At 39.1% G+C, this 23284-nt stretch overlaps 5 protein-coding genes across 11 annotated transcripts in view; 3 read left to right on the forward strand and 2 right to left on the reverse strand.

Moving 5' to 3' along the window:
* The first annotated feature begins 3655 nt into the window (after positions 1–3655).
* LOC109852429 (sin3 histone deacetylase corepressor complex component SDS3) lies at positions 3656–5997 on the forward strand. Of its 2 annotated transcripts, XM_020423588.1 has the most exons (9): positions 3656–3851; positions 4158–4256; positions 4419–4482; positions 4565–4678; positions 4871–5072; positions 5178–5358; positions 5502–5619; positions 5725–5809; positions 5880–5997. In XM_020423588.1, the coding sequence occupies exons 2-9, from the start codon at positions 4160–4162 to the stop codon at positions 5973–5975; spliced, it is 957 nt and encodes a 318-aa protein (XP_020279177.1). In that variant the 5' UTR covers positions 3656–3851; positions 4158–4159; the 3' UTR covers positions 5976–5997. The 2 variants fall into 2 exon arrangements, with proteins under 2 accessions (XP_020279177.1, XP_020279176.1); XM_020423587.1 differs by lacking the exon at positions 3656–3851 and having other exon boundaries at positions 3928–4256.
* An 18-nt stretch (positions 5998–6015) lies between these two features.
* LOC109852431 (E3 ubiquitin-protein ligase MARCH2-like) lies at positions 6016–7132 on the reverse strand. Its single transcript, XM_020423591.1, has 2 exons — positions 6900–7132; positions 6016–6511 (listed from the first exon to the last, which is right to left on the reverse strand). The coding sequence occupies exons 1-2, from the start codon at positions 7113–7115 to the stop codon at positions 6038–6040; spliced, it is 690 nt and encodes a 229-aa protein (XP_020279180.1). The 5' UTR covers positions 7116–7132; the 3' UTR covers positions 6016–6037.
* Positions 7133–7387: 255 nt separating this feature from the next.
* On the reverse strand, positions 7388–9070 carry LOC109852430. 2 transcript variants are annotated; one of them, XM_020423590.1, is made up of 6 exons: positions 8952–9070; positions 8401–8560; positions 8146–8327; positions 7850–7976; positions 7585–7757; positions 7388–7485 (listed from the first exon to the last, which is right to left on the reverse strand). In XM_020423590.1, exons 2-6 carry the CDS (start codon positions 8545–8547, stop codon positions 7401–7403), a joined length of 714 nt encoding a protein of 237 aa, XP_020279179.1. In that variant the 5' UTR covers positions 8548–8560; positions 8952–9070; the 3' UTR covers positions 7388–7400. The 2 variants fall into 2 exon arrangements, with proteins under 2 accessions (XP_020279179.1, XP_020279178.1); XM_020423589.1 differs by having other exon boundaries at positions 8650–9069.
* Positions 9071–9909: 839 nt separating this feature from the next.
* Positions 9910–12799, forward strand: LOC109852421 (popeye domain-containing protein 3-like). 2 transcript variants are annotated; one of them, XM_020423567.1, is made up of 7 exons: positions 9910–10211; positions 10521–10655; positions 10759–10940; positions 11037–11276; positions 11354–11506; positions 11582–11726; positions 11807–12799. In XM_020423567.1, the coding sequence occupies exons 1-7, from the start codon at positions 10157–10159 to the stop codon at positions 12010–12012; spliced, it is 1116 nt and encodes a 371-aa protein (XP_020279156.1). In that variant the 5' UTR covers positions 9910–10156; the 3' UTR covers positions 12013–12799. The 2 variants fall into 2 exon arrangements, with proteins under 2 accessions (XP_020279156.1, XP_020279157.1); XM_020423568.1 differs by having other exon boundaries at positions 11837–12799.
* A 474-nt stretch (positions 12800–13273) lies between these two features.
* The window catches only part of LOC109852425 (blood vessel epicardial substance-like), a 20054-nt gene continuing 10043 nt past the window's right edge, over positions 13274–23284 (forward strand). For 3 of the 4 annotated variants that reach the window (XR_002250002.1, XM_020423575.1, XM_020423577.1), the window contains exons 1-3: positions 13274–13789; positions 15416–15798; positions 22801–23145. Coding sequence is in view for 3 of the 4 variants with exons in the window: in XM_020423575.1 (XP_020279164.1) it covers positions 22813–23145 (333 nt within the window). In the remaining variant the exon portion in view is untranslated. The remainder of the gene's footprint in view (positions 13790–15415; positions 15799–22800; positions 23146–23284) is intronic. The other variant, XM_020423576.1, reaches the window with a different exon arrangement.

The raw sequence follows: 23284 nt of genomic DNA on the forward strand, positions 1-23284 counted from the left end.
AAGGAAAGAAGAATAAATTAAGGAATCTTACTTTTCAATAATTCTCTTGTTTTTTTTTTTTTTTTTCTTTTTTTTTATATAGAAAAGGTATAGGATAGGTAGTGTGTAAAAAAATGCAGAATGAAAAATAAGTAATAAGTAATCAAAGTAAGTGATTAAAAAGAACGAAAGTTAAGTTTATAAGTTTTAACATTAAAAAGAACGAAAGTTAAGTTTATAAGTTTTAAAATATTCTAAAATATGTCGCGCGGATTTTAAGTAAACTTCACTATCACAAATCGAAGTTTTAATACTGATTTTGTTAATACGGAACGGAATTTGCGGTTTTAATTATAATAGTAATATTCGCGTACTTTTTACGCAAAACCAGTCTCGTAATTTTTGCGAGAGTCACTCCGCTTAACACAGCGAAGTATCTTGCTCCGTTACTTCAACGAAGCATCAGTTCGTAATTTCTTTGCGAAAATTGTTTATCGAAAACGGAACGGATCGAAAAAGCAAAGTCAAAAACATATTTAAAAATTCGATATCTACACATTCGAAATCTAAATTAAAGTTAAGTAAAACGCGTAATTAAAATTTTTACGTAAAACTTTTCGTACTTTATTTTCTTTTACGGAATAGATTCTAGTAATGATACTTAATCGCGTATATTCAAAAAATCAAAACTAGAAATCGCGGTAGTAGGTAAGACGCTAAGTCGTTAAAATTAAAGAAATATCTGCTANTTATATTCTTTCCCGATAGAATATCTCTAAAATTTCTAACTTTATCGTAAAATTTACGCGCAAAATATACTCTTTAATCAATATTAATATACAACAAAAAGTGAAGAAGTGGCAAAAGTTTTAAATAAAACAATTCGCGAAATCTAAAACCGCGCACACGACCGCGATCGCGTGATTTCCTCGCAATTTGCAAGGTCCAGGGCGTCGATTTCGACGCAAGGCGAACTAAACGTTCGCAATTTGTTGAAAATGAGAAGTCGTCGAGAAAAAACCGGTACAAAATAATTACATAAGAAAATAATCATTACATGAAGCAATCTAAATTGGTTTAAAAAGAGTAATCAATATATTTCTTTGATAACAATATAAAATATCTCAAAAGTATTTTTATTATTCTGAATCTTTATTATACTCTAATTTCTGTGAGTAAATTTGATTAAAATCTATAATCACAGCCCGAAAACTATATTTTTATCTTTGAAAAAACTATTTTTTCTCGACGCTTCAAGATAAACAAGTAAAGACTATGTATCGCACTGATTTTAAAAAAACCCAACACCAACCCTAAAAGTTTACTCACGTGCGCTGGCCACTTACTGCGACGACACCACTCTGTAACAAAATAGAAGTCTATCATTAGATTAAGAACTTCGAAGAAAATTGGGTGTACTTTAATACTTTTATATGTAAAATATATGATATTAAAAACAGAAATATACCTTCGTGCCAGCATTTTATTGCCCGAACCGGCTCCTCCGGTACTGCAAACACCGCCATCAGGAACACCGCCATCAAGAACACCGCCATCAGGAACACCGCCATCAGGAACACCGCTATCAGTGTCACCAAAAGGAATATTGTCCAGATTATATCTTCTTTGCGGCACTTGATCACTTTCACACGCGCACACACGCGCGATTAAGTGAATTTCTTACATATTTTCTTTAAAAGTTGCTTTTGATAATATTAGACGTTAATTCACGATGAAAAATTTCACGTATATCAAACTATTACCTTGCTGTTTCGAGATTTGTTTTTTTGTAAAATAAAGTATTTTAAATATATAAAACGATGTATTACGATTACACGCGCGTAACTCACATTTTTTTGTTATATGTTATAGCATGATATGTGGAAATATATTTTTTATTTGAATTTTACAGAGAATTTTACAACACAACCACTCTTTAAAATCGAGTCAACACAAGAACTACTGTGAATATAAAAAAATCTATAAAGTTTATTCACCTCCGAACTCTTCTCAATGACAGTTAAGATGACAATGGTACCGCTTGCACCCAAACTGTCAGAGAGAAGAATTCGAAAATGAATAAGAAGTTATAGATTTACCGCGGTTCTCTTAATAAAGAGTATTAACNAAACTCTAATGTGTAAAATATTAATTACCGTATTGTAAAATTCTTCTGAAGATTGAAATAAAAAATATAATTTTCAATATATGTTATATACAATATGTAACAAAAAAATAAATGTCGTTACGTGAATCGATATATCTCTTTATGTATTAGAATAATTATTTTACAAAATAAAAAAATGACGAAGCGGAAGACTAATAATTTATATACGCGAAATATTTAATCGCGATATACGCGGTAGATTTACAACAACAGAATTATATAATTAATTTACGAAGAAATTCACTTATGTACGAAATTGCGTAAGAACTTGTTATAATAAAAAAGAAGAATTTTGAATCGCGCACAACCCGACAACACGTCTGTTACACTTGAGAGATCGACGAGATCTGAGGCTACGCGCTGCGCTGTGAATAGAGCGCACGCATGCCTCACTATGCGCAAAAACACTCGCTGTTTGGAAAAACACCTCAGTCGCTGAACATAACACATTTATTTTTCACACATTCTTTGGTATTAAAATTTAACATTTATTACATTTCTTAATTCTCTTTAAAGAAAGAGAACACATTTGTTACATGTCTTAATTCTCTTTAAAGGAAGAGAATTAAGACATGTAATAAATGTTCTAATTCATAAATGTCTTTATTCTCTTTAAAGGAAGAGAACATTTATTACATTTCTTAATTCTCTTTAAAGGAAGAGAACACACACACATTTATTACATGTCTTAATTCTCTTCTTTTAAAGAGAATTAAGACATGTAATAAATGTTCTAATTCATAAATGTCTTAATTGTCTTTAAAGGAAGAGAATAAGAAATGTAATAAATGTTCTCTTCCTTTAAAGAGAATTAAGACATTTATGAATTAGAACATTTATTACATGTCTTAATTCTCTTCCTTTAAAGAGAATTAAGAAATGTAATAAATGTTCTCTTCTTTTAAAGAGAATTAAAAAATGTAATAAATGTTCTCTTCCTTTAAAGAGAACTAAGAAATGTAATAAATGTTAAATTTTAATACGAAAGAATGTGTGTGAAAAATAAACGTGTTATGTTCAACGACTAAGGTGTTTTTCCAACCAGTGAGTGTTTTTGTTGTTTTGACGCTCGTGAAACCGCTCAACCCTTACTACGTAACTGTGAATCGGCGAAGAAAATTATTCTTTTCTTGACTATCACATCTTTTCTTGTATATCACATTTATGTTGTGGAAAGTTACAATGTTTTTTTTGTTATTCTTTTCTGTTCTCCTTTCTCATCTTTTCATCACCGGTCATTTTAAATTCCAAAAGAAATCAAATCCACGCTCGCGAAAATACTTTCACACGCCTGAAGAAGGTGACCATTTGGACTCGTGCGCATAGCACAGAATAGAACCGCTCGCTGTGGACATAGCGCACCGACGTGTCGCTCGTGGACATGGCTGCGTAGTTCCATTGTGCACCACCCGTGGACATGCGCTAGTTTACTTGGCGGGTATGTGATTACACTTTCTGTTGTCGATCTGGCCGCTCTCAGTCTTGTTTCTGCGGCTAGCCACGATAAAAATAGAGAGAAAAACGGAATAATAAAACAGATTAATCTAATCGCGTCGTTGCAAAGCTGGTTTTTTTTTTTTTTTAATAAACGGAGATGTCTCGAATCTTCTTGTGTGGCAAATTAAATTGTATATTTCATCGTGTGATATATCTTAAAATAAGATTGGTATATTGTTGTGCAAGAGAGAGGTCCTCGTAATTTAGCGTAAGTGACAGCGTAATGTCTCATTTTCTCTCTCTCCCTCTTTCTTTCTTTGGGTGAGATCACATGTAGACCAAAAATTTTGAATGAAGACTCACGAAAGAGTCAACCAATCACAAATAACCGAACATATGATCGCACTCTGTGAGTGAAAATCGTAAATTTTTTTAAACATTGTCCGTAACTTACCGAACAAGGTTTTAACTGTGGTTTTGGTACTCAACTTTTTTCTGTGTGAATACAAGAAAAGTGGCAAATGTGAATCTTTAGTTAGTATAAACATGTCATATCAAGACTCGCCGTTTTCAGCGATGTACGATCGGCAGGATGATTATGACCTTGATGACGACAATGAGGAATATATAGACGAAGACAGAGATGCCGAGGAACAAGATGAAAGCGATGAAGGTATAATTGATAATAAAACACAGTAATGTAAATCTGCAAAGATTGTTTGGTTTTTAGACAATTATAAGTTTCACTGTGTGAATTCTATGCAAGCGGTGATATCTCAGAATATTTATAAAAAAAAGCGTTACCGATATGTAATATTTTGTGAATATTTTGTAGATACCGAGGAGGCTAGCGAGACAGACATGGGAAAATCGGAAGAGTATACGGAAATTAAAGAACAGTAAGTTTATAAAATATTATTTGTATATCGACATTAATGCTGACTTATATATTTTGACACTGAAACTTGTTTTACATATCAGAATGTATCAGGACAAGTTAGCAAGTTTGAAAAAACAGCTACAGCAGTTAAAGGATGGCACACACCCGGAGTACAATCGCAAATTAAAGCGAGTAGAATCACAGTATAAGGAGCGGTAATTAATTAATTAATTAATTTATGATGTAATGATTGTTTATAAAACACTGTTGCAAGTAATACAAATTAGGAAGCAAAGTGAGATGGATAGCTTTGGGTATGGCCTCAAATTTTGTCTTTGGTCTTCTTGAATGCAAAATCCGCCACTTGCTGCAAGCTTTATGTATTAACTTGAAGATGTTTTCAATAGATTAAGACTGAATGCAATTCATCGAGACTACTTAATGGAATGGGTCGAACGCGATTACATATTAGAAAAGAAGGCGGCAGCAAAGGAATTTGAAGAGAAGAAAATTGACCTTAAAGAAAATCTGCTCACTGATATGGAAGAAAAGAGAAAAATGATTGAATCTGACCGCCATACGATGGAACTTACTGGTGACTCAATGGAGGTAATTTTTTTTTTTTTTTTTTGACAGTTGCGAATATCTTGCAATAATATCTGGAATATATATAATTAAATTAATCAATATGTGTATGTGTCGTTTATTAATCAGGTAAAACCAGTAATGACAAGAAAGTTACGTAGGCGTCCTAATGATCCAGTACCTGAAAAAGTAGAAAAACGTCGGAAACCGCCTCCGGCCCAATTGAACTATCTCCTGGATGAAAAAGAGATAGAACATGACCTAAAAGCGATCAATCGTGCAAAAACGCAGACGACTGTTCGCAAACCAGGTGCAAATTTATGTAAAAAATAGTCTAAATAGTTTTTTTTATAAACTATTTTATGTATTTTTTTTACAAATATTTTTTAAATAAATATTTTTTTAAGTTAAGAGTACAAGAAATGAATTACAGTAAAATCTGTATATTTACAGTGGTCTTGCCACATTACAATACAGTAAATATGCCATCTCAACATATACCACAGCCATCCGAACCTCCGTTAGTAGAAACTAGAATAGAGGACGGGAAATTGTCGTACGAACGGCGATGGTACTTTTCATTTATTTTTGGAAAAAAACATTTGATTTCTCTCTCGCTCTCTTTCTCTCTCTTTCTCGAAAGTAAAAAAATGTTGTGGTCGAATTTCATTGACAGGTTCCACCGTGGTCAACCGGTTTATGTTGAAGGCAAGGATGTTAACAGATTCGCGGCGAATATTTCGGCAATTGGCACCGAAGCGGTAAGTGTTACATTTAAAAGTAGATGGCGAGAATCGTGCATTATCGTAAGATAATATATATTCTTTGTAGATTTGGGTGAAGAAGGTTTCGGATGGTAGCAAAGTACGTATTTATACGTCTCAGTTGAGTCGTGGGAAGATCTCTATCAAACGACGAGCTTCTTAATCGACTCTTCCTCACTTGTTTGCCAACAATCTCAGACTTCCGATATTCCACTCTTATCGTGTTTACTTAGAGGTGGAAGTTCCCGGTTGTAAACCGACGATTCTCACGTTACTGGTCTTCTGCCACCAATAAAACCACGCCTTTTGGTGATATTGTAGCGTTATGTAAATCCAAATGAAAGAAGACAGAATAAGCAGATTCATCATCGATAGCAGAGAGAAGGTGGTCCATCGCGCGGGCGGAAAGTTATCGTAATTGGTCAGAACGTAAAAATCAGTAGCTACCACGCAGATGTAAGAGCACACGACGGTGACGGGGATAACTATGAGACACCTGAGTAGATCGGCTCTCAAACCGCGAACGTACATTCGATGTTCGTCCTGATTCAGGCTCAACCAGATCGAGATAGATCGGAAGACTGTGTAACGAGGCGTTCGTTCCACCCGGAACTCGAAGCCGCACAATTCGCAGCTATTTCTATTGCTCTCTTCTAGCCATCGCTCCAAACATTTGAGATGGATCGCGCCCATTGTGCCCTAATTTCAAATTATTATTGTTATTATGTACAGTCATTGAAACTCAAATTGATTAAAAAATTTATATATTGTATAAATTATATACTAATATTGTGTGAATATGAATAATAATTATATAATTTACATTATATATTTAAATATTATTTGATCTCTCCGTGAGTGTAAATATAAAATAAAATTAATTTTGAGAAAACATTTGTGATCCACTAAAACAATGACACGCAATAACACACACATTCACTACGTTAATTTTTAACATCTTTTATAGCGGATTCTCGGGAGTTTTTGAAAAATTATAGATTCTCTCTAAAGATTTCAAAATCTTTTAATTCTCGTAATGTTGCGTTATATATAGATATATATTATATACATTTGTTTTTTTTCGAACCTTGCATTTGCACGGATATATAACAAGCAATTCTTGATTATCGTAACAAATACGACAATTTATATCTTCCGAGTCGCGCGATATCGTGCTCTTCGTACTCGATATCGATGCGTCTTCGAACTTGAGCCTCGCACATGATGACTTTCCCAATTCTATCTCTACTTTTGTGATAATACTATCTAATGTGTTAGCTACTGAATTACTCCTTGTGATCATGAGTGTAAATAAAAATGTCCGTACAACATAATTTTCGTAAACAGCTGACTGCGCGAGTTGAACGTAAGAATGAATGTGTTATATAATTCACGAACGTAAGTAAAGTTTTCCGTAAAAAGTAAAGAGGATTAAAAATGACAAGTACTTCTTATTATTGCGTGTATAAAAAATTTGTATTATATTATTGTGTGGATACAAGTTGAGTTAGTTGTGTGAAATACTCGTAAAGAGACATGTAAGTTTATGTGCATAATTAATGAAATATAAACTATAAATGAATGTTTGTCACTCTGCCATCATGTCCACACTGAGACAATCTTCTCCCATGTTACTGGGCGATGTCTCAAGTTCTCCAATTTCGTTCGATTCACTAGAAATGTTTTAACAAATGTTTGATCGCGTTTTATCGATTACACATTAACATGAGACAATTTCATTAACATTAACATGTTTAATTAATGAAGTTTACCTGTCCAAGGAAGGATCGTTACTGAACATTTCTGTTGGAACAGTGGGTGGTGCTTTTTCTGGCACAAGCTCCAGATATGTCTGACGAGATTCCAAGTGTCTCTCAACTTCTTCAGGTGTCATATGCCCATCAGACATCAAGGACATTGGAACCATGTTATTTGAAGATTGTACCTGGTAGGAATCGAAAATATTTCTCCGTTATAGAATTCTTAGATTTAAATTTGCTGTTCTTAGATGTAACATGTAACATAAAGATAACTCACTATAGGTGTATTATTTGTTTTAGTAACTTTAGGTGTGCTCTTTTTCTTCTTGCTGGTACTGAGTGGTTTGGTGACTATTGGTGAATGATGAGAGGTGTGATTGTTGACATTCATCTCAACCTTTTTTCTAAAACAAATATTTAGTGGTATCTTGTTAAATAAACTTTGTTATCAATTGGTTTATCTTGCAGATAGCTGTGAAGCTGTGAAGAACAGGATATTGCTAACTTATATTACTGACATAGGTCTTTGTGTAATAATCAACAGATTACATGTGTTATTGTATTTTTACTTACTTCTTGGAATTGTCATGACGAACAACTTCTTCATCTGATGATTCAGTTTCGTCACTTTCACTGAATGATGCGTCCACTTTCTCATACTGCAACAAACGATCTAACAAAAAACTTTTATCCCTATTTGCCTTAAGTAATTTCCTTTGTGTGGAACGCAAAGCTTCTTGAAAACACTCATTTTCCTGGAACACAATGTAATCCGTTACAAGAGACATACAATGATAAACATCAGATTTAAGCGAATTTTACACATACGTAAATAAGGAATTTTAATTTTCTTTTAAGACTGCGATACTGGTCCTTATAATTAGGCACTTCCTCCTCCGGACTGTCCTCATCGTCTTCCTCTTCTGCATCTGCATTGTTGTTGGCAATGGATCTGCAATACCATCCCTCCAACATTGATCATCTGCAGCTACAAAAAAAAAAAGATCACAGAACTGTCACTGTTTGCAGAAAGTTTTCCTCCAAAGTTTTGTGTTCGAATTTGACAAATTTATTTACGTTTTACTTCGATTTTTCGATTGCGAGTAAAATTCGAGATGAACAAAAGATAGAAACGAATCCAAAAAGCAGCAACAATCGTCTTATCTCATCGAAATGAGCGCAAACAGATAGCAAAATCGACAGAGAGCTATTCGAGGACGCACTGTGTGGGTTCGCTGCGGCGATAGGTTAAGTTGTACGAGGGAACCACGTTAACTTATGCCGTTCAGTCGTTTATTCGAACGTTTATTCGCGCGAGGATGCGAATGTCAGTCCTCGATTGAGCGCGATATCAACCGAAGATTTTTGTTCGCACTCACTTGAAACCCCAATATGATTTGTCGCACGTTGCAAGCGCTCGAGGTGGCCGATTATTGCGAAGATAAATAAGCTGTTTATGACTGGCTTCCATTCTAAACTCTTTATCGATTCCGTAGTAACTTCAGCGCCTTGCCGGTCAAATGGGAGCGCGCCTCAGTGCATCACGTCAGTGCTCACAACGTGAAGAAACGAAACGTTCGAAGAGTATCACGATCGTGTATAAATTTTTTTCTCGGACGAAAAAAATGAATAAAACGAATAGCGTTAAACTAAATTAATCTGAACTTCGTTACGTATCTTGTTTAAATTTTTGGCCAAATGATGATTCGTGTCGAATCAAACAGGTAGCGGAGTGAGAACTTGTTCGCGAAATTGTTAGAAATCGATCCGAGATCTCGGTTCGCGAGAGAGGAAGTCACCAGAACTGCGGCGATTCGCGTGAATTTTTCGCACGAGATTCATTATCAAGTCTCTTGCGTGATTCAGGAGAATCTCGAGAGAGAATGCGCTCTTGAAACAATTAAAATCATACACTCGGTATTGTCATAATTTACATTACGTTTATCATAATTTTATATTAGCGCAAATTTTATATTAGCGCGTGCGTTCGAACTATTCGAATCTAATCGAGTTTCGAGCTCAAACAGTTCGAACTGTTCTCGATTCGTTCAAATGTTTCCGCTTCTCGAACTGTCATTCGAATAATTCAATTGTTTGAAACGTACGAATCCGATTGTTCGAGTCTTCGAGTTTGTAACAACATCGAATTAGACTTTATTTAACATTGTTTGTGAAAAATTCAACGCTACGTCAAAATACTGTACTTTTTGTTAATATATTTTAAAAAATCGCGTTTTTTTTTTTAATATTTTATCTCCGTTATCACTTCCGTTATTTTAATAACACAATTGATTATTTATTCTATATTTTACCATGAGATTTTTCTTTTATCACAAATCGGTATTGCAACAATTCTCCAATGCGCTCGCAATGTCTCTGAACCGATGGGAAACAATATATCGATCCCGCGACGGGAGTGCATGCGCCGTGAAGGATATTCTTCAACGTCCGCGTGTACGAGAAGCGAAAACAGACGGAGCTCTCTCTCGCTCGAGAGAAAGAAATATATCGGCCAACGCAAACAGTTGATTCTTGTATTCTTTGTTTAAACGTGCGATACTGTGTTCTGCTCCTCAAACGAAAAATGAGTCCTGGCTTGGGACACGATCCCTTGCCGTCGTATAACATGACGGCTATCGGTGAGTTTTTTCTTCGGGACAAAAATTATCACGAAATTTATTTCGCCTCGCACATACGCGAGACGCATCTTTTTTTATTTTGTAAAATTACGACGAACGAACTTGTAGTTTTTTTTTCTAATATTTTTGCGAATTTATTTCTCTCGCGAGTGAAAATTAGTTGACAAAACAATTAGAAATTGCCACCCTATGCGCGAATGAAAAGTTGTTTCGCACGCGACAGAAACGTGCGTTTCGCGTGCGAAAGTTTATGAAAAGCAACAAATATCAATCTGTTCAAATTGTTTCCTTTTTTTTTTCCTTTTCAAGGAAACACCGCGTTGTGCTTGTGGCAACAGCCGCAACACATTTTGTTCCAGTTGGCGAATTTTTGCTTCGCACTGTCGTACTCGGCACCGTCTTCCAGAAAAGGAATTCTGTTCATGCACTCGGTACTGATCATAGGTGAGAAATTGATAAAAAAAAAAAAAAAAAAAAAAAAACTTAATAGAATTAAGAAGTCGTACTTTTATCAAAACTTTTTTTTTATTCAAAATATCTTTTCCAGGCTTTATGTTGTTATCCGGATGGGCTTGGCACGTGATTTGCGCACCAGATATCTTCTCTTGGAACTTTAGCTTTTTGTTGCTCAACATCTGCCAATTAGTGTATATTATTTATCAAATGAGACCCATCAGATTCGATCCCGAATTAGAAGAAGCTTATCACACGCTCTTTTACCCCTTCAAGGTGAGGCTTTCTCGCGAATTTGCAAAAATTCGTAACGCAATTCTTTGACAGTCGCATAAATAATCCAATTTGTTTTTCAACATCTTACGCTTGCAGGTCTCACGACTGCAGTTTAAACGATTGGTATCGCCAGAGTTCGCGACGATAATGTCTCTGCACGCTGGCGAAGCGTACGCGATGCAGAATCTAACGAGAACGGACAGATTGGGTTTGCTGCTCACTGGCAAAGTCAACGTTCTGAGCGACACGAATTTCTTGCATCCGATATTGCCTTGTGAATTTCTAGATTCGCCGGAATTTGAGAGTTCTCGGCCATCCGTTGACGACAAATTCAAGGTACGACGCTCCCCGTTGATTCGGTATTATCAAACACATCGCGAATATATGTGTGAATCTTGAACTTGATTCTTCAGGTATCAATAATCGCAGCTAGTTCCTGCAGGTATCTGTACTGGCAGAGATCAGCCTTGGAATATTTGCTCGTGAAGGAAACGTATCTCGCAACCGTCTTGACCACGCTGGTAGCGAGAGATATCGCGACAAAATTGTATGCGATGAATAACAAGGTATTGTCCGGAAAAATTTAAATAATTAATTAATTAAAAAACTGACTCCGATATTTTTTAAATCGAAATCAATAGATAGTTACGGATAAAGGATCACACTTGGACATTCGACTTCCCACTATCAGTGCCGGGTTGGGACTCACCGGCGAGTACAAAAGTCCTCGAGCCTGCAGACAGGCGTTGATTCGCAGGAAGGAAACCAAACCGACGTCCAACAACGGTATTGTCGAGCTGTTGTTTTTTTTTTTTTTTTTCAAATATCGCTGCGCGATATTGTGATTCGCATCAATTCTCAAATAGATTGGTTGGCGGCACGTGATTCTATTTCAGTTACTAACGCGACATACAAAGAACAAGTGGCGAACAACCTGACGAAGATGGGAGCGCCGAATATGGAGCCACTCCCGGAATTGCCGTCGTGCGACGATCTGGCATCCAGCGGCGTGGAGAGCTGGATGGACTCCTCCAGCAAGTACCACAGTTGCGAGATCGTCGACGACGAATAGCATTACGCCTCATTCTCGAATTACGAGAATTTGTTTGACGTCGATGATGCCGATCACGACATGCAAGCCTTCGATTACAAGAACGCGGATTACTGGCGGTCGTGCGAGGACTAACGGCGGTGAAAAAGACGAAGAATACGCCTTTTTTCCAGTACAGTGCATATATATTTATACTTTCGGATATTAAAATTTGATATTTTCAGCAACACGTTTTAACCATGGGTTACTTCGTGATTGAACATGTTTTTAAACGTTCCCTTGTTTCAGAAAGTTATCTGTCAAACGAAGCGCAAGTCGCGCACGTCACTGATCGCAATATTGTACAATATATACATTGTTATTTATTGCTATCTACCAACGAAATTTGCAACGAAAGCACTTTACGCGAAGTGTTGTGCACATAATGTACATTTGAAAATGTTCTTATACATAGTTGTAAATAACAAATTTGACGAGTTTTGGATTACCACGAATGTTCTGAGAAAAGCAAACACAAGATGACGATTTTCTCAGAAGCGATAAATATATTAAATAAATCTAAGATTTACATACAAATTAATGTACACAAAATCGCGCCTATATATAACGTATATCTCTGTAAATAGGAAGATTGAGCAAGAGTTTTAGCTTAAATCTTAGGATTTCTTACTTAAAAAAACAAAACAAAAAAAGATACAAATTTTTACATACACGAGACGCAACATATAAAAACGCCCACATTTAATCGAATTTCAAAACTATTCTCATTTGTAAATACAAATAAATAAAACTGCAGTACAATATTTAACACGGTATTACACTTTTTTTTCACCAACAATTCTTATTTCACATTTTTGTCGCTTTTTTCCCAGAAAAACCTGTCCGAAAACAAACTTTTCTCAAAGTAAGAATTGTTGGAGAAAAGAATTGAAAAAAAAGAAAAAAAAAAAAAATATCGATTTTTACAACAGAAGTATTTTTCAATTTATTCACAATAACAGTTTTTCATCGACGTCTTTTCTTGAATGTGAAGTTGTTGCACCATTTTTCGATATAAATCCGATCCGTGTGTACACATATACATTTTCCGGACTTCGACTTATCGAAAATTGACGCAACTCGATGTGAGAACGACATGCTGGGATTTTCGAACTTCACTTTTGGGGGGATGTGCTTTCGGCCCTTGGGAAAAGGGGGTGCGCGCGGTGGTGCCACCTGTATGGAGGGCGTGGCGCTAGTTCTAAGTGGAGTTTAGTGTCGCGAGAGGCTTAGAAGCGCGGAGTGTAACTCCCTCGAGTGCACAGTTACGCGCTGTCGAAGCAGGGCGGCTGAAGGAACCCGAGAGAGATGTGAGCGATCGAGCGAGCGTGAGGGGGTTGAAAGTGGGCAGGTGGGTGGCAAAGAAGGGGAGTGAGAAGAGCCTCGCGCGGTGACCGACGAAGAAGAGAGAGAGAGAGAGAGAAACAGAGAAGAGAAGGTGACCGTTGTACTCCGGAGATTTCGCGCGGAGATGAACATACGAGTGGTGGTTGCCGTCCTACTTGTCTCGTCCTCCCGCCGATGACGTCGTGTCCTGTAAAGTGGACCGTGTACGCGGAGCAGCAGGACATCGCCGGCAGGACGAAGGACACGCCGCCGTCGCCGTTGAGGACCGTTTCTCCTCGTTCCTGGCGGCAGTGACCATGGCGCCCGTTCTGCTGTGTAAACAGTGCTCCAGTGAAGGATACGATCCGCTCCTCGAGCTGATGCTGCTAACGCTGCTACCGTGTCCTTGCTGACGAGCGGACGGAACACTCCGGTGCGTTAAGAGCAAGGAGATGATGCTAGAGTATATGTCCGAGCGCGCGCGCGTGTGTGTGTGTATGTATGTATGTATGTACGTATGTATGCGTGTGCGTGCGTGCGTGCGTGTTCGACGTGCATGTTCGAGCAGCCTCCAGCGAGCTATCAGAGAAAGAGAGAGAGAGAGAGGGAGAGAGAGAGAGAGAGAGAGAGAGAGAGAGAGAGAGAATAAAGCATCCGAGAGTGTTGACGGTAATCTCGCTGGTGGCGTTATATCGATGTAGCTCTGCTGGAGATTCACGGGAATTGCAAACGAACGAGATTGATATCGAAAGGTGATGTGTGTGATTGTTATTGATCAGCAGTGTGTGATGAAAACATGCATCTCTCGGCCTACACACGTTGTTGACTCGCGGAGATTGCAACGAGAATCGCTCAATTGTACTCGAAATTTTTTATTCAGTTCGCTCTCGTGGTTTCGAAAATGCAGAGAGTTTGTACAAAGAAAACCTTTCTCATCTTTCTTTTTAAGAAATTCAGGAAGGTTCGGTGGAAAAAAAAAAAAAAAAAAAGTGAAATATATAAGCAACACATAATCGCTATTGATCCAAATTTGACGCCTGCTGACTGATAAAGTTTTGACACACAAGATTATACATATCTTTGTTCTTTTTATTATTCCGCTCGGTCGCTCGGTGTAGGTGAGTTAGCTAATGACGGATTTCGATTGGTTGTTTAAATGATCATTTGTTGAATTTCGTATTTACAATTTGACGGCAATAATTGATTGATGATTTCGCATGTATTTGAATCATTATTATTATTATTATTATTATTGTTAGTTAAAGATGTAAACTTGAATAATTTAAATATTCGCGTGAGACCAAAATCACCAACGTGGTTCAAATATTCGAAGTTTGAAAAATATTTTTCAAATTTTTAAATGTATATATAAACTCAATCAGAAGGTTTTTTTTTATTTGCTTTATCTTACATTCAACAAATTAATTTAATCCTCACTTTTGTCTAATTGGTCCAAAATTGTCTCTCGTCGATTTCAATTAATTGAGAACAAAAAGTAATATTCCGGATATTTCTGGAACACTCTGAGAATTAAATTTCTTCTTCTGAGGTAACGGTAAGAGGCGCGCTTATGAATTCTTAAACGCTACGAGGATACAAATTGTTTTCAGTGACGCTTTGAATCCGAATCATCGCTAACAATGAAAACTCGGATTTAATCGAAATCTCGAGAATTCAACTCGCTCGCGTCGACTCATTGAAACGGGTTTGTTTTTCTTTCCCCGAGCCGTTTAAAAACTATTCGATGTCAATTAGAAAAAATTGCCGTTTTTTTTTTTTTTTTTAACTTTCTAATTTAAATTGACTGGGAAAAAAAATCAATGTGCAATTCTTGTCGGACAATAGGTCACATCGCGCGAGTCAACACATCATCTCGAAGCTCTCTCGAACTAACTTGCGTAACTAATCTAAACTTTGCGTCAGAGGCTTTATGATACTCGAGAACACAAGACGTTGTGCGACACTCGTTTATCAATATAGCCACGAGGCAGAATTAAAATTTCTCTGATTTGCAAATCGTATGTGTGTGTGTGTGTGTGTGTGTGTGATGATTTTTCAGGCATTCAGATCAAGCGAGAGACAAGGCCGCGAAGAGAAGAACAAAAGTTATGCTAAAACGAATTGCGGGATACTCTCGCGATAATTACTGTAGACTTTGTATCTACGCGTGGTGATCTAGACCGAGACCCTCATTTCTTTCTTCGTGGCCGAGAGATCGCCGAGAGATTAAGAAGAAGAAAAAAAAAAAAAAAGAACGAGGGTGGAAAGGGAAATAATAAACCCGGTTTGCGATGGTGTCGCGCGAAATGACGGTCGTTTGCGTCGCGGATTCGGACGAGGACAAAGAAAGCTCAGCGTGCTCGCTGCTGTCGACGCATACTCACAGCAGACTGAGGTGCATCATCCTGCACTCCAAAAGACATATCGCTTATCCACCATAAGGTAAGAACCGCAGAGAGCGCATCGATGTATAGAAAAATTTTCAGTCATTAAGATCTCCTATCTTTTTTGTGTGTTTCTAATCTCCTTGGTCGATCGCGCGTTTGTCTCGATTAACGGGCGATGTGGCGAAGAAAAAATTAATTGTGACATGCGACGTTAGAGCATTTACCTGTTGCTTTAACGTTCGTGCAAAGAGAGTTGCAAGTAACGAGTCGCTAACTTCGCAATTTGTAACAATTTCTGTACGTGAGAGACAGAGAGAAGAAGAGAGAAAGAAAGAAAGAGAGAGAGAGAGAGAGAGAGAGAGAGAAGAAACTGAGCTTTATACGCGCGCCCTTCAGATATTTAAAAGAAAGCGAAACGGGGACAGCTTTATCGCGCTTCGGAGGAAAATGCATTTAATTTCTGGATATTGCGTTAATCGGAAAGCTTAATTAACATAGAACATGTAATTTGCTTTGTAACAACGTATAAGCATGGAATTCACGATATAATCGCATAAATTGAATTATTATTTCAATTTATAATTTAGTTTATAATACATACATACTCGCAAACAGATTGATTGCCAATTACTTTCGACGACATGACGAGTTTGATTAATACAATATTAATAATAATACGCATTTGCAAAATACGCGCCGCATATAACGTTCGTTTGCTGCACAAGATGCAACATGTGCGCAAATTCGCATGTGTGCAAAATTCCGAAAGTCTAGCGTATTGTCGGTGTCTTCTTTTAAACGTGTGCTAAAAACAAACCTATTTCTTTTCTTTCTTTTTCGTCGCGCGAGCGCAATTGTTTAAGAGTCATCGCGAGTTTTCGTTGGGAAGGGGAGCCGAGGGAAACTTTACGGCCAATTTAACGTCACGCATATCGCGACGTGTAACAGTCTTCAAGTAAGAGAATCGCACGTAGAGCAGACTGCGTGGTTCCTCCGTCACTGTCGAAAGGGTCGATAGCCCTCCCTCGTGTGTACGGCACACTCGTCCCAATCCTCCTCCCCTTCGCGCGCCACATTGTACACAGCTGTTTTCAAGCTGCTGTTTACAAGAAGAGACTCTGTCCTATTAAAAAGCTTCTCCAGAATCTTTTCTCGGTTTCTTTCCCCGCCCGAGGGAGAATTAACACGCGAGGGTTAACAGCCCGCAATTTAAGTTACTTCAAAAAAAGAAAAACATTTAGATTCTGACAGCAGATATAAAAAAAAACAAAATCGCGTGTATCAATTAGCTCATCGGGTTGATCCTCGCATATGGAAGACGAAATAAAATTTCTAATCACTCGTGTCGTGCGCAAAATATTCACAGTCTAAATATACCTGCGTGTATAAAGTTCATCATTTTCAATATACAATTGTCGAGACCCGAACTGGGTTAAGACTTTTCTCTCTCTCTCTTTTATTTCTCTCTTTTATTTCTCTCTTTCTCGCTTTTTCCACAACATATTATTTTACCTTTGACGTAATATCACTTCTCGGTATCCCTTTTTCCCCGAGGCTTTCTCTTCGTGCCATCTTATATTTATCTCGTTGTTTCTCACATCGCTTTATACTTTATACGATACGTGACGTAGGTCGGACATTTGTTTGTTTTTTTTTTTTTTTTTTTTTTTACGGTTTTGTTCCACTTGTCTTGTAAGTGCATAGTGAAGACGTTCCACTCAAGTGTTTAAAGTGCGCGCAATTGAGGATTGATGAGTGGACCCGACGAAAAAGGACGTCACTGCCACACGCGATTCTGATTTACTTATGACGTGTATAATCGCGCATGAGTTCTGTACACGCGCGGAGGAGGTCGAGAAGTCCGCGCGCGAAGCTATTTACGTGCGCGATGGACTCGCGCACGATAAGCTTGACGGGGCAACAAGTGTTCCCGGTGCACAATCCAGGCACAAGTCCAACGAGGATTTGATCGGAAACTTTGATGACATAATCTTTTGTTCTTTTTTTTTTTTTTTTTTTGATAAAACCTACGCACGAGATCTCGCGTCACGGAAATACAACGAATTATCCGTAAATAAAAAAAAAACAATCTAATCTCTAAATTTCTCTCGATCGAGATATGGAAATTGTTTGAGAGAAGAAAATAATAAAACGCGCAATTATAACGGGCGAATAATGATTTTTACAAGGACAGATAGCGGCGAGTGTCGGGAGAGAAACCTCGATCTTAATGTTGCACGCACGCGTGTTGGCACGTTACGAGAGATTGACAGATATAAAACAGCTGTTGCGATAATCGCTGCGAAGATCACAGAGTACTGACAACGGGGCTGACGGGAAATAGCCCCGAGTGACGCTCGCGGAAATGGGCGAGTCATTTCCATAGGACAGCGTAGGAAATAAAGTTGGCGGCGGGGTAATTGCATCGGTATAAATTGCATTGACCGATCAATCGCCGCGCGTTCGGCCTCCGAAACCGTTTCCTCCGGGATTTACGAGGAATCGAAGAGCGACGGGGGAGTGCCGTGGAATTTCCGTTTTGTATCCGACTCTAATCCAATTCGAAAGCTGTCCGATTCCGCCAAACCGCCGCTCCATCGCCCTGTCTGTCGCAAAATGAATCGGGTGCGACGGGACGTTGTCCGCTTCGGCGATTCCAAGGCGGTCACATCACGTCGTCGAATTTTCAATCCCCCGTCTCATCTGCATTTTTATTGTCGAATTCGAACGTTACGGCGTTGAATTTATTTTTTCGTAAAAATCGAGCGTCGTTTAAACGAAAAATTTGATTCTTCTTATATTCCTCTATATAATTAGTCGGAGGGAAGCCGACGAGACGTCAGTTTCTTCGCCGCAAGACCGACATATCTCTTTGAGGTCGACACAAAGTGGCAAACGGAAGGAAAAGAAGCAAAGGAGCTTGTCGTCACGCGAGCCGTATCTTGACGGTCGACAGAATCATTTTCATATTTTCAGGAGATCCAATTTACATACAGGTGCACGACACGAGCAATAATAAGAGTGCATTCGAATTTTTTTCTTTTTCGCTCTCTTTCAAAAATGAAGTTGCGTGAACAGAGAGATGATATTATGAAGAAAAAAAATATTATTATTAATATTATTTATCAATAAACGAGAGTAAGATTAAAAATAAATAAAAGAAGATAGAACGGAAAGAATTTGTTGATAAACGCGGGTACAAACGCAGCGTCAATGTGCATGTAATGTGCGTGGGATATCGTCGCACAATGTTGAACCAACATTGCAAACCATACGTATATATATGTGTCTATTCACACATTATCGATTCCGTACGCGTGTTTCCTCCGAAAGCTCTCTTCAGAAGTTAGCTTTGGTCACTCGGTCAGGAACGATCGCAAGAATGCAAGCAAGAAACACACACACACACCCACACATACACACGCATTGCAGGGTGACTTTTAGAACCTCGCGTAAATCACCACACCCTGTTATGATGTCACGTGATTTACCCTGACCCACACAGACCGAGCCCACATAGAAGCCGCGAATACGGTCTTCTGGGGCGATAGTGAGCACGGCCAGTCACGAAAGCCTCTCTTTGGCTTTCGTGCTTAATTAGCATACGAGCAGCTTAGTCGATACACACGGCGCGGCGGCACGATGACCTTGAAACTTTTTGGTTTCCCTTCCCGTGAAAAAGAGGCGTTTTTTTCGGACCGCGAGACGATTTATTTGTTTCACGCTCGTCGTCGTTGCCCGACGTCGTTATAGCGACGTCACGCGCGCGCGCGTTCAGGATCAAACGATTCAACGGGGGAGATTACACAAATTACACAGTTCTTTGGCGAAGAACAACGGATCGACAGATTTCGCTAGAAACTACTCGGGAGTTCGAAATTAAACTTTCTCGAACGAGCGGATTAATGGCTCTTGAATTTTAAGTCTCGTGCGGAGACGAAGCGAGCGATTTCGGACATTTTTATTTGAAATAGTAATCAAACTTCCGTCTCTCTCTCTCTCTCTCTCTCTCTCTCTCTCTCTCTCTCTCTCTCTCTCTTTGTCTTTTTTCCCGCAACTTCTCTCTCTTCTCTATCCACTTCTCAAAATTAATTAGAACACCCGTGCGAAAACGTCAAGGGAAATAAGTACGTCAAAATGCGGGACTGAAGCAGCCGGCGGCGGCGGCGGCGCAGAAACGATGAAATCTGATAGTTACCACTTTCTCGCTTGCTGTAAAGCCGATTATCTAGCTACTTCGCGTTTCCTTTCGCGAGGAAACAGCTTACGTCACACGGACGGAGATTAAGCGAAAGGATATCAAGATAGGATTAAACTTGTATCGCGGCGCGGTCTAAAGCCGCGAATTAGGATTTGCATAACGGAACGCACGGAGCGTGCTTTCGCGAACGGCGGCAACCGAAGGGAGGGGTGGTGGTAGACGTTACCTCGCGTTAGAGATCGCATCGAAACGCGAAAATCCAGTTAATTGCAACACCTTCGGACACCCTCTCTCTCTCTCTCTCTCTCTCTCTCTCACACACACACACACACACGTCCGTGACTTCTACGTACTATTTCCCAACTCCGTGTGTTGGACGTATAATACACACATCGAAGATGAATAAAGCGCGCGCTGTGTAAACAATATCCGGTTTTCTCTTAGATACAATTTAGCCGTGGAATTTATAATGCAATATGACCTACATACACACACTATTTTTAATTCCACACTCTGACTGTTTTATATTCGGAGGCACACCGCGCGGGCACACTCGGTCGCGCGCCAATTTATATCTCCGTCATAAAGAAATAATGAAGAGGGAAAAGCGCGCGCGCACGAGCGATATATCGCAAAAAAAGTGCAAAAAATTAATGACACTTACCTACCTACCTACCTACCTACCTACGTTTTCTCATTCTGTTCCCATTTACAAATCGGAACGTTTATGTGCTTAAATATAGAGAGAGAGTCTTCTTTCTCGCGAGAGAGCGGACCAGTAACTTTCAATAGATTCCGGAGAGAATATAAACGCGTCGTGTGTATTTCTGCAAAAAGTCAAACGTATAAAAAAGGAATTTAGTTCGAAATAAAAAGTGTACTCGAAATCTCTCTCTGTCTCTCTCTCTCTCTCTCACACACGTACACACATATTGATACACGGATTTTCTCCGCACGTTTCTCTCTTCTCTCTCCCGGGAGGCGGAGTCTTGGATTTCAGCTTACACACACCTATTATACACGGTGGATGAATCGGGGATGGAAAAAAAATTGTCCTGACGAATTTCCGGCCGGCGACCGGCGACGCGACGACGACGGGCATCTTCGATAATAGAGAAGGCGCCGCTCGTGTCACCGGCCTAACTCGGACGGAAATATCGAAGATCGAATAATGATATTGAATCATTCCGAGATAACCGGATCCGTGCTTATTGGCGCGTGTCACCGGAAAGGACCTCAAATGACATTTCTGGCCGGTCGGCATATCGTCACTCCCTACGTATAATTACATAAGTGTCACATATGGGATTTTCAGTTCATTGCATAGTGACACTCAGAAAATCATGTTCTTTGTGGTCACCAAGTATTAAAAAAAAATATTCATAAGTAAGGTAAAAATTTAAAACCGAAAGATCCCTTAACTAGGGAAACTATATGAAGCTTCAAACTTTTAAACTGCTCTCCTCTAAAATTTGCGTTTTGGAGTTACGGGATTATACGTAGGGAGTGACGATATGACAAATTGAACTCGACGTGCCTCGCGATGGAAGATAATCGAAATTTTCTCTTTGCGTGATCTCGCGCTTCCTTTCCGTATCGATGTTTTTTGCACAATTTGCGCGAAAAGCGGCAAATTCTTTTTGTTATCGAGTTCTCGTGATCGATCTTGTTGTATATTACGAGAAATCAGAAAAGAGACATCGGAAATACATGCGCACAATAACATATGTAGACGCGTACGAGTGTACTACAATTTGTTTCTTTCGCGTTATAAATATCAGTTCCTCGCAAGAAGCTAATTCACGAGAATCAGAGAATGTGGTGTGGTTTAAGCTCGTGCAAGATGTACAACAAGAAATCACGCGGAATCGTCGAATCCGAGAAACGGAAGCAAGAAATGAGCTGTTAAATGGGTTTCGTATGAGATACGTTATTTTGAAGTAGAAATTACCGGTTACGACAATATATCTTCGGGAAAAAGAGGGAAGTCTAAACGCGCCGCCGATAACCGTGCCAAGAGGTTTTTGTTTAGTTGCGCGATTTCTATGATGTGTGTGTATGTGTGCGCGCATGTGAGAAAAGGGGAGGAAGAGAGAGAGAGAGAGAGAAAGAAAGAAAGAAAGAAAGAAAGAAAGAGAATCGTCCGCGTTACAGTTTTCAAAGCGGTTTTAGTACCATAGTTCGGCCCCGCGGAGATAAGATCGACTTTCCTGAGCGATGACGTGGCCGATCCTTAACTGCATGCTATTTCGAGATTTTCGCCGTTCGGTCAGAAAATATCCTGCGAAATCTTCGGGCCGCCGACGGCGGCGAAACGAAATGTTGAAGTCACGCAGCCCCCTTCGACGCGACCTCGAAGATAATAAAGCTCAGATATTGCATCCCGAATCACGAAGAGCCGCCGAATCGATATTCCACGCTAATCGCCCCCGGCTTGTTTTCGGCTCTCTTCACCGTAAATCTGACAGTCAGATGCTTAACTGTAATTTCGATAAATTAAGGGCACGAATATACACGTGTACTGTGTGTACATGTATATGCATGGACACAGCGTCTCCGATACGATAAAGGTCAACAGGGGCATATCGGAAGCGTTAAACGGATATCGAAAATTGTTCGTCGGATAGGAAATCTCTTCGAACTAAATCCGGCACTTTAATTGGCCGCGTATACGGCCTTCGCAATGAGAATTTTAAATGTTTCACCATGTCAGAGATCGACGGAAATTAAACCGAGGATGATTTATGATTATGACTCGCTTATCTCTCGTGGCTTTGTAATTTTAACTTTAATCTTGCGTTAGCGTGTTATATCAGCGCGCGCGTTAATATATACGCTCGCGAATATCGCTTCCAGACGTCAAAGGTGATGGCACGTGTTACGCGCCTTCGACAAAAAATGGCGAACGCGACTGATTCATCCGCAACAGCCGCCAGCAACCTCCTCTCGTCCTCGACGACGACGTCGTTCACCACCTCGACATCGGCGGCGACCTATTCCACCGAGGATTACACCCTCAACTACAGCAGTCTGCCCGGTCTGGGCGGCTACTCTCTGAACGACTTCAACTACACGGCATTGTGGTTGGACGTTTGGAACAGCACCGAGATCAACAACGTCACCGAGAAGTTGAACGCGACGGTGTTGATATCGGGTGGCTATTGCGTCGAATGGGAAGCTGCTCAGCACAAGCTCTTCCAGGTGAGAAAAATATATATACACAGTTTGTCCGGAAAGTTCCTGGACTACGTGAATTAAAAATCGAAAATGAAAGATATGGTTTATTAAACAAGTTTACACTTCAAGGTAGTCTCCATTTAAAGCTATGCACGTTTGAGAT

The sequence above is a fragment of the Pseudomyrmex gracilis genome, unplaced genomic scaffold, assembly GCF_002006095.1.
Source record: "Pseudomyrmex gracilis isolate BER0280 unplaced genomic scaffold, ASM200609v1 scaffold_29, whole genome shotgun sequence".
NCBI lineage: Eukaryota > Metazoa > Arthropoda > Insecta > Hymenoptera > Formicidae > Pseudomyrmex > Pseudomyrmex gracilis.

Bases quoted from the DNA above. Each gene is read 5' to 3' on its own strand.
- LOC109852429 (XM_020423587.1), top strand. From the start codon at position 4,130: ATGTCATATCAAGACTCGCCGTTTTCAGCGATGTACGATCGGCAGGAT. The intron at 4,679-4,870 runs GTAATTAATTAA...TGTTTTCAATAG, and splicing joins GAATCACAGTATAAGGAGCG to ATTAAGACTGAATGCAATTC. The intron at 5,620-5,724 runs GTACTTTTCATT...TTTCATTGACAG, and splicing joins TTGTCGTACGAACGGCGATG to GTTCCACCGTGGTCAACCGG.
- LOC109852421 (XM_020423567.1), top strand. From the start codon at position 10,157: ATGAGTCCTGGCTTGGGACACGATCCCTTGCCGTCGTATAACATGACG. The intron at 10,941-11,036 runs GTGAGGCTTTCT...TTACGCTTGCAG, and splicing joins CGCTCTTTTACCCCTTCAAG to GTCTCACGACTGCAGTTTAA. The intron at 11,507-11,581 runs GTATTGTCCGGA...CGAAATCAATAG, and splicing joins TGTATGCGATGAATAACAAG to ATAGTTACGGATAAAGGATC.
- LOC109852430 (XM_020423590.1), bottom strand. From the start codon at position 8,547: ATGTTGGAGGGATGGTATTGCAGATCCATTGCCAACAACAATGCAGAT. The intron at 8,328-8,400 runs GTATGTGTAAAA...ATTGTGTTCCAG, and splicing joins AATTAAAATTCCTTATTTAC to GAAAATGAGTGTTTTCAAGA. The intron at 7,977-8,145 runs GTAAGTAAAAAT...TATTTGTTTTAG, and splicing joins CGTCATGACAATTCCAAGAA to AAAAAAGGTTGAGATGAATG.
- LOC109852431 (XM_020423591.1), bottom strand. From the start codon at position 7,115: ATGATCACAAGGAGTAATTCAGTAGCTAACACATTAGATAGTATTATC. The intron at 6,512-6,899 runs GTTCGAAAAAAA...ATTTGAAATTAG, and splicing joins TATATCCGTGCAAATGCAAG to GGCACAATGGGCGCGATCCA.